The sequence below is a fragment of the Drosophila grimshawi genome, unplaced genomic scaffold (genome assembly GCF_018153295.1).
Source record: "Drosophila grimshawi isolate 15287-2541.00 unplaced genomic scaffold, ASM1815329v1 contig_1377, whole genome shotgun sequence".
Classification (NCBI taxonomy): domain Eukaryota; kingdom Metazoa; phylum Arthropoda; class Insecta; order Diptera; family Drosophilidae; genus Drosophila; species Drosophila grimshawi.
This window is the reverse complement of record NW_025062900.1, coordinates 17,182,323-17,192,314: the sequence shown is the minus strand read 5'-3', so window position 1 is coordinate 17,192,314 and position 9,992 is coordinate 17,182,323. Positions and strand designations below refer to the sequence as shown.

Sequence of the window (9,992 nt, the reverse complement as noted above, 5' to 3'; positions counted from 1 at the left end):
GTAATATCGCCATCGCAGGGCTATCAGCTATGTTTGGGAGGGGGAAGTCTTTGCTATGTATGTATTTGTGTATGTGTGACAGCTGCTGTATCTGCAGACTGTCCTTTTTCTAAGCAGTGCGTTAGTCCCTACGTCTGTCTCTCTGTCTGTCTGTCTGTCCTCTGTCTGCCCACACCCTTGATGAGAGTACATATTTGTACTGCAATTTGGCGGCGCACGCTCCTCTTATGATTTGCCTCTTTTTCACTTCTCATTTACACAAGTGAGTTTTTTTTTTTTTGGGTGCCCCCCTCCCATGCCCTTTAACGATAACCTTTCCCCCGCTGCGCCATTATTAGGAGAAAAATCTCGTTGTTTGTGGGTTTGCTCGAGGTATGTGAAATACATATACATATGCATAAATACGTAAATGAATAGATGTATATGTGTATGTGTGTATAAGTGTGTGCATGTATGTGAAAATGCCTTCGCATGCTGTAAGAACTATTTGGAATATGCATGTATGTATGTATGTATGTATGTATGTATGTATGTGTGTATGTATGTGTAATGAAGATGTTGTGATTAGCATAAAAAAGGCGAGGAATGGTTGTCTGCCCTGGGAGATTTTATAATCAAATAATTACTGTAATTAAGCAGCAAGGCAATGCGTGATACACACACACACACACACCTAGGTATTTATGTGCTTTAAAAATTCCCATGGAAATAAGAGTAGATCAAAAATGAAGTGATATTCATTGATTTCAAAATATATCCTGAATATATTATGACTCTTTTACCTTTTATTGGTACTTTAAAGACTTTCAGCAACTTTTACTTAAGCACAATTGTCGAAAGTGAAATTCAGGCAAAATTGAAAGTGACTTAAAATATATTAAATAGAAGTAAAAAAAGAATAAGATTATCCTATAAAATAATTCTTAATATAGTATATATAAAGTATCTGGACAGAATAAAATAGCCTAAATTAAATTTAACAAATTAATCCTATTAAATGTTAAGGCTATTCACATTAATTTAATCCTTTCAAATTTCAGTAAATGGGACCAGTTATAAACACAAATTTCCTTTTAGGTTAAAAGCTCTCAAAGAGAAATTACAGTTTTATCGGAAAGTTCTTTATAATGAAATGTTTCAGAAGGATCAAAAAGAGAAATAAAGAAAATTATACAAAAATACATTGCGAAAAAAGTTTATTACATTTAAAAATACTTCGAATATTTGCACAGAGTTTTGATAAGCTGCTCAAATTGAAGAAAGCAAGAAATATCTACAAGATTGCTAAAAGAATAAATGTACAAAAATGTGTACTTGAACCTACTTAATTTATACGTATTTATGTAATATTTGCATTGCTTTTGTAGTAAGACGCTATGTACTTATGATTTTATATATAAATGTATACACAAATATATAATTGTGCATATAATTCACACATACAATCACACACAGGCACACACATACATATAGCAACGAAGTGAGCGAGCAAAACGGCAAACGGCAAACGACAAAATGACATCGGGCAAGGTGAGTGAGTGCAAGGCGCTGTAAAAGCTCAACGCGTAAATAAATAAAACATCTACGATGCGTTTGTCAACAGCTACTAAAACAGCAGCAGCAGCCGTAGCAGCAGCAGCACAACTTCATAATGAGCAATGGCCATGTGGGCGTGTTGTCGCGGTGCTCTTGCCCTTGCTCTGGCAAGGGAGGCAAGAGGCTGGCAGGCAGCGCATGCGTCTCTATCTCTGTCTGTCGCACACTCGCAGCCAAGCACCCATTTTGCATTTAAACGGTGGGTGTGGTCTTTGCTCACTCACACACATACACATGCAGACATTTGGACATGCCTACACACAAACACACCCACACACACGCACACGCACACACACACATTGAACCGGTCGAAAAACCACTTGATTAGCTCGTTTTTTTTTGCACATTTCTCTGTTCTCACTCTCATCCTTGTGGCGCTATCTCTTTCCATCTCGCATGCATCCTTATACATTATGCAAAAAATATTAAAATTCAACAGGCAAAAACTTGCGCAGTCGTTCGTTTTTTTTTAACTTTTTATTTTATTTGTCCTTTGCGTTTCTTAGAGTTAAAACTCCATTTTGTCTTTTGCAATGTGATTTATGTTTTAAATCTCTCAACTTTTACTTTTAATTTTAAAATTGTCGCAAAAAAACATATTAAAATTACAGCGATTATTACTTATAAATGTTCTTAAGCATTTGCGTATGCTTTTATATTTATATCATATCAATTTAATTATAGAATTTATAAGTAAAAATTGTTCTTAATTAATATTTTTAATTTATTTTCAATGTAAATTTTCAACCATTTGAAATATCAATAAATTAGTTTAAATTTGTAAATTAATTTTGTGATTTCTCAAACAAATTTTCTGCTAATATATCTAGAGTTGAAATTGTTTACGACTTTGATAATATGACCAAAATTGATGCAGAAATAAAATCAATTGCCCAGTGATGGATTTGTCAATTATTTTAATTTGACATCGTTGGCCAAATTAATTCGGCACTTGCCACTTAGGAGTGCAGCTAGTTGGAAAAGCGCACATTTTCAAGTGGTGTTTTTTTAGCGTTCCTCTGTGCATTATTTTCGCACCAGTGAGCTGCGTATGTTTTCCATTGTTATGTGTGGCTTGCCTATCTGTGGCTGTGGCAAATATCCGAATAACGTAAAAGAGCAGGGTAGCTTTGACCCATTTTAAAAAATAATATTCAAATTAGAAACTTATTCTAAAACAAAGCTCACCATCATGTTCGAGATTTAAATCGTAAACTTTGTGAACTATTTTTTTAATATTTATATACTTTCGTTGTGTCAACTCAAATTCAAATTCTTCATGTGAGCGTTATTCAAAAGATTCGTATTATCGATTTCATAATACTGTCAGAGGTTGCCACATGGTTGAATTAAAGTAGATTTTCTTCTCGCAATTTGAATAATATTTTGATATATGAACTTTGGTTATTTTCTTTATGTACACTTATAAGTATATACATATACTCCACACATTATTCATGATATCGATAAATTTGCTTTTGGTATGTTCGTATTCTTTAAGTACAAATTTATTTTGTTACGCGCATATTTCAAAAAGAAGGCAACCAGACGAGTAAAAATAGTTTGAGCATATAAATTACTAAAAAAATACCCTTTGGTATTTTGTCAAATCAAAGTGGTATTTTCAACTTTTTGTATCGCTCGTGTGGGGTCACACTGCTGATTAAAGACACGTAAATCAACAATTGGAAAAGTAAGAAAGATTTGCAAGTAATACCGATAAGAAGCAAAAAACAAAACATTGGACAGGATGGACGCTGGGACATGGTACAAATCGCTGCCCCGCTTCACGCGCTACTGGCTAACCGCAACCGTTAGCCTGAGTCTGCTCTGCAGATTCGGCCTGCTGCCCGTGGAACTCATGTATCTCTCCCGGGAGCTGGTCTTCACCCGCCTCCAGCTCTGGCGCTGCATAACCTCGTTGTTTGTGTTCCCACTGAATGGGGCCACCGGCTTCCATTTCCTCATCAACTGCTACTTTATCACACAGTATAGCGCACGCTTGGAAAAGGATCAATATGCGAGAAGTCCGTCAGATTACATGTATCTATTGATCATCACAGCTGTCCTGGCCAATGTCGGTGGCATGGTCTTCAATGTCTACTTCCTCATGGATATGCTCGTCGTGGCCATAACTTACATTTGGTGCCAACTGAACAAGGAGGTCATCGTCAACTTTTGGTTCGGCAGTCGCTTTAAGGCCATGTATCTGCCGTGGGTGCTGGCGGGCATTGAGCTGATCTTCCACGGATCTCTGGCCTCGCTGGTGGGCATTTTCAATGGACATGTTTACTACTTCTTGAAATTCCAATACCCACAAGAGCTGGGCGGCAGCGCCTTCCTCGAAACGCCACAGTTCTTGTAAGTTGCAACTCTCCAATTTTAATTGCCAGGATTTCTCTTTAAAAGATTTTCTTTTCGCATCGCAGGAAACGCATCGCGCCCGACGTGTCCGGCGGCATCAGTGGATTTGGTGTGCCGCCCGAGAGCAGAGCACCGCCAGCCCGCCAGTCTGCCAACTCGGCTTGGGGATACGGCACGGCCCTGGGACGCAATTGAATGAATCATTGTAATTATTAAGATCAGTCTGTCTACATATATATTCAAACCCAAATGTGGTTACTCTAAACTAACTGTTAACTGTACTGAATTTCCAAACTCTTAACTACGAACAACAGCAACTCATTATCCTTTTATCCTTATGAGTTTAGTACCTTAATGCAATTGTAAAAAAAAAAAAAATGTTAAGCGGCGGGGATGGTAAAAAATGATTTAAAAAATTGATGTTTCTACAAATATACACGAAGAATAAATGATTGTAAATAGGATTTCGATTTTCTTGAACTTTAGTAAAAGGTTGCCAGGGGAACGATGACAAATTCAGCATACTTTAATGTAATTAACTTTATAAACAAAAACTGTACATTTTTTCAATTGAAATTCCTTAAATAAAAGTTCTTTATTTGTTGAGTTTGGCCAATAAAAAATGCAACAACAAATAGAGAGGACAATTGCTGTAAAAATTAATTCGATAGATTTGTCATTTTGTTTACATTTATATTTATTTCATTTACAATTTGTATGTTAAAAGTTTTACAGCTGCAGGCATTGTTTAACAATATTTTGTATTTTACATTACATTTTGTTTACCTCCTGGTGGTTCGCTTCGATTGCGCTTCTTAATTCTTCTCTAAAAAATTACAACATTCTTGATGATTTAGATTTACAAAATCGATGCATAAAATACTTAACACCTAAATTGCCAGTTAGTAGTAGTTAGAAATGTATATATATATATATTTATGCGCAAGTTTGGATGTGGATGTTGATCTGGATGTGGATGTTGATCTGGATGTGGATGTTGATCTGGATGTGTGTATACAATTTTTACTTCTCTATCAATTTGTTCCGTGTAACTTATTTCAACTATTACTCTTCTTTACAGTGTACAATTTACATACGAATTGTTATGACTGACTCTAAGCATTTATTGAAATTCTTCAACGGGTTTTTTTTTGTTTTGTTTTTTTCTTTTTTCTTTTGTTTTTAATATTTACATTGATTGTAATTTTAGCGGCCATACGTAAGAAATAACTAAAAACTATAATCTCATTAAAAACACACTTTCACTTATGACTTTCTCCTGTTTTCTTCTTTTTTTTGTTTGATTTAAAACGCTTAACTAAATGATATTTACAATGTACACAAATATTAAGGTATTTCGATGGTGGCAGCTTGGAGATGTCAACAAAATATCATTTTGTTGGGCGATACAAAAAACTGCGCTAAACAAGGTCCGAGTCCGATAATCTAATTTGAAGCCAAGCCACAGCCTAAGCCAAAGCCAAAGCCAAAGGCAAAGCACATGATCGATATTCTTCAAGTGATTCTCACAAATATTTTCATGAACATATACATATACAATATAATGATAATGTTGCACGGCACTAAGCTAATAACTAATTCTAAATTAAACCGGGTCTGTGTATGTATATGTTTTTGTTGCTTTTGTGCTTTCCTAAAACCGATCCGTCAATGAGCAACCAAAATGTCAAATTCAAAAACTAATCGCGAAATGACAGAAATGAACACTAAAACGTTGTCGCCTTCATCGTTGTCGATTCTGCTGCTGCTGCTGCTCCTGCTGCTGCTCCTGTTGCTGCTGTTGTTGTTGTTGCCTCAACCAGTTTCTTCTGCTCCTGCACCAGAGGTGGCACAATGGTTGCCTTGAGCGATGTGGTTGTTGTGGTTGTTCTTCTTGTTGCATTACCGGTCATTGAATCTGGCGATATGTTGCTGGTGCACTCGATTTCAATGGGCTGCTCCAATTCCATGTCCATATACTCAATGGCACCATCGGCATCGTCGTGCAGTTCAATTACTGAAAGATTACGCACAAGATTTAGTGGAATTCCAAAATATAACTCTCAACAGCTACTTACTCCGGTGTTTGAGCTGCGTGTTGGAATCTTTTAGCTCCTCCACTATGTGCTCCATGATGGCATCATCCAGCGACTGCTTCCCCTTTGAATCGTTACTAATTGTTGTTGTGGGTGTTGTTGTCGTAACGGCTGTCGCCTTGGATGCCTGATCCAGTTCCATTTCCCAGTCGGTTGCATTCAGCACCATCATCGGCGCCGCTTTAACTGTCGTCTTCGTCGTCTCCGTTGTCCCATTGTCGGCCACAATGATGGGCATGTTGATAATATCGATGGGTGTATCCTCCGTGATGAGTTGATGCGCCTTCGTCTTACCCAAGATGGACGTTGGTGTTGTAACCTGCGGTGCCTGTGGTGCATTATTGGCCACATTGGCGGACGAGGATGGACCTATGACGAGCACATTGGGCTTGGCTGCAAGCAGCTCAGCGCCAGACTTGGGCTTGCTGGAGGCCAGTGTCACTGCTCGCATTCCGCTCGTGGGCAGAAATACCAAATTATTCTTGCCAACACCAGTTGAACTCAGGGTCAGCGTGGTGGGTTTGACCTTGGCACCTTGGCCACTCGCAATGCTGGAGCTGGAGACGACACTTCCACCGGCACTCGACATCATTTGTGTGGACGTCAGCAGTTGCATCTTCTGTATCGTTATTCGCTGCGGCGACGATTGTGGCGATGTAGGCGTGACACTGACCGTCGGCGACAGATTGGCACTGCTCACAGTGACACCGCCACTGCCCGCTGCTCCCACATTCGTCGTGTTCAGTTTGTGTATTATGCTGCCGGCGTGCAGCTTGGCGGGCTGCAGGAACACCTTTCCATTGGGCGAACAGATCTTAATGTTGCGCAGTGCACTGCTGGGCACATGTTTGATGGCGCTGCCGCTTGTCAGCTTTATGTTACCCAGTATCTGTGGCGTCGATAGTGATCCACCTCCTGCTGCTGTTGTTGTTGCTGCTGTTGTTGTCGCAGATGCCTTGCGAAATAGAGGCGTCGCTACTGGCAGCGTCACCGTCGCGCTACTGAGTGGTGTAATCAGCGTGTTGTTCAAACTGCTGGCCGGTATATTCTTAATAATGTTCACAGCAGAGGCGCTGCTGCTCAACGGCGTCGTAATGCTCTGTCCCTGGCTAGGCACACGATCGTCCACAATGTACTTTTGCACCGTTGCCGCCGTTGCTGGCGATTTGCTGCTCGTGAGATTGCTAATAGATGGCGCTGGGATGGAAATTGGAGCTGTCTGCTGCTGTTCGATAGGCAGAATGCGCACCGATGCCGTGTTGGGCATGGAGGGCAACTGATGTTTGTCGAGCAGATTGATTTTCTTGGGCGTCAGCTTTGTGCCCGTTGGCAGTATGGTGGTGGTGGTGGTTGTGCCGCTGCCGCTTGCTGTTGATGTTGTACGCAGTTTTGGGGGCGCCGCAATCTGTTGCACGCTTATTATTTGCGGTGCCAGTGGCAGATTGGCCGTTGACACATTGGCAGGTGCAGTTGTAGCAGCAGCAACAGACTGACTGCCACCAACGACAATCGACTGACGCTCCTCAACAATGTATTTCTTAACCGGAGTGCTCAACTGTTGCTGCAGCACGGGCAAGGGTACGGAAACGGGTACGGCAACTGCTTGCGGTGTCGGCGACAACTTTTCCTTGAAGACAATGGGTGAGTTTATGAACGCACGCGTCGATGTTGGCGAGAGCACCTCGGGCGGTCCGTAGACAACGCGTGCAGCGGGTATCGTCTTCAGTTTGGTGGCAGCCACCGATTTGAGTGCCTCGTCGAGTATGTATTCCACGTGCGGCTGCACTAGATGATTGGCATTCGGATGTGCTGTCGCTGGTGATTCTCCTGCTGGCGGTGGTGGCCCCAACGGCAATAATACTTTATGTTGCTGATGTGGCAACTGTTGCTGATGTTGTTCTTGTTGCTGTTGTTGTTGCTGTTTCTGTTGCATCTGCTGTTGCAGCTGTTTCTGTGCCCGTCGCCTGCCGCTCTTTGCAGGCTTCGTGTTGGCGCCGACACCAGCGACGCCGCTGTTGGCACCCAATCTATTGCTGGGCCCCTTTTTGCTGGCCATTCGCTGCTTGTGTTTCTGCTGTTGCTGATAGAAATACCGCTGCTGCAGCGTACGGGCGCTGGGACGCTGTTCAAGCGGCGCCATCTGACCGTCTTCGTCCTTGCCACCAGCACTTAGTTGGGACGACGACAACTGTTGCGTCTGACCGTGCTGTTTATCATGATGTGTGCTGCGCCTTTTGTTCGGTTTCGCGTCGCCCGCATCGTTCTCTTTTCGCTTCAGGGTCGCCTTCTTTATTTCGCTGGGCAAATCGGGTACCTTGAACTGTTAACGATAATCGTAAAATTTAAAGTAATTTAACATAATCATCAAATATCAACAACATAATTAACAAATATTAATAAATCGTTTTTTTTTAAGTCAAATTTAACACCCCACTTTTAACATTCTTATCGATTTCGATTACTGGATCATAGCATATCGAGCTGTAACTGTATGGTTATGTTACTTAACAGCACACTGATGCTGTTAACTGGCGCTGGTTGTTTGCTGCGATGCGGAGTTCAATCAAATTTAATTAAATACACATAACAAAATAATAAGCGACACTTGGCACTAATTGCCAAAAAATAAAATAAGAATTGTCAGAGTATGCGCCACGTGGGAACAGGAATTTCTTAGAGGACACCACACAGCTTGTTCTCTGGCTCTGTTAAGCGACAGGCATATTCCAATTGGAATATTTGACTCCCAATTTGTATGCCTGTAAATATTTATATTTATGCATGTGTGTGTGTATGTGTGTTTAGGTAGATCCTTCGAACACAAATTGAACTCACTAAGAACTCACTTGGTCTGTTCATTGGGGCATTCAGCCCCCCGTCAGTCAGTTAGTCAGTGAGTAGAGCATGCGACCCAGGCGCAGACTGTACTTTCACTACATACACACGTATGTACAAAAGTAGATGTAGACATATTGGGCAGGTTCACCAAATGGGCTGAGGTTGGTTATATAATGCTAGACAGACTCACCGGCTCATCCATGACCACATGTGGCTCCTGTCGTTTGTTCATGCCATGCCTTAGATGCGAATAGGTGGCCTGGTCCAATAGAGCATCGCTATAACTAGCGCCAGTTTCGCCCGGCGCAGAAAGTTTAGCATTTTCCGCATAGGCTTTCGCCGCCAAATCGTTGGCCACAATCGCCAATGCGGTCTGGGGACTTATGCGAGGCAGAAGGGGATATGGACGACGACCTTCCCGTGACCATTCCTGCCATGTGTTCGGTCCGCAGACACTGCAAATTTTGGATATAGAGTTACACATATATATATATAACCTTGCATATAAAATATACTTTTCGGCAATGGTGCAGAGTTGCTCGTCGTTGGTGGCACGTCGCACCTCGGCGCGATGACGCTCCTGGGTTATGTGAAACATTTGGCGCAACTCCTCGAGCAGTTTGGCTTTTGGTTCGCTGAGCGAGCCTTGGGCGCGAAAAACGCTTACGAGATGAGAATACGATTCGAGTTCTGCACGAAGAATACAAATAAATGGAGAGCATTTGGCATTAGTTGGAGATGCACATGGGCTATGGGGCTGCAGTTAGATAAAATGGAAAAGGAAAGTGTGCTCCTGGCGCTGGCCGGAGCAGCATTTCACCTACCAAGTCGACGCAGCATACCCCGACACTCGTCGCGGGACATTTCCAGCGTTTGCGGCCACATGCTGCGATTGTTTTGAACGCACTGCGTTTGAAGCGCTCCAATCCGTTCAGTTGCAACTTAATTGAGCTGATTTCCCAAATCGTTTTTGCGAATCTTGTAACTAAAACAAACCAAAACTCAGCGTTTGCTGGTGCTGCTGCTGCTGCTGGCTTTCAGTGCTGCAAAACAATCGATAACACTATCGATATCTTGTGTATGTGTCTGCGATATTAG

At 41.6% G+C, this 9,992-nt stretch overlaps 2 protein-coding genes across 2 annotated transcripts; one reads left to right on the top strand and one right to left on the bottom strand.

Annotated features, from left to right (window-relative positions):
* The first annotated feature begins 3,243 nt into the window (after positions 1–3,243).
* Positions 3,244–4,424, top strand: LOC6570221 (derlin-1). Its single transcript, XM_001996437.2, has 2 exons — positions 3,244–3,957; positions 4,026–4,424. Exons 1-2 carry the CDS (start codon positions 3,347–3,349, stop codon positions 4,153–4,155), a joined length of 741 nt encoding a protein of 246 aa, XP_001996473.1. The 5' UTR covers positions 3,244–3,346; the 3' UTR covers positions 4,156–4,424.
* Positions 4,425–4,639: 215 nt separating this feature from the next.
* LOC6561536 (mucin-17) lies at positions 4,640–9,903 on the bottom strand. The gene is made up of 5 exons (XM_001987854.3): positions 9,719–9,903; positions 9,410–9,584; positions 9,085–9,349; positions 6,039–8,376; positions 4,640–5,977 (listed from the first exon to the last, which is right to left on the bottom strand). The coding sequence occupies exons 1-5, from the start codon at positions 9,777–9,779 to the stop codon at positions 5,688–5,690; spliced, it is 3,129 nt and encodes a 1,042-aa protein (XP_001987890.2). The 5' UTR covers positions 9,780–9,903; the 3' UTR covers positions 4,640–5,687.
* Between the last annotated feature and the right edge of the window lie 89 nt (positions 9,904–9,992).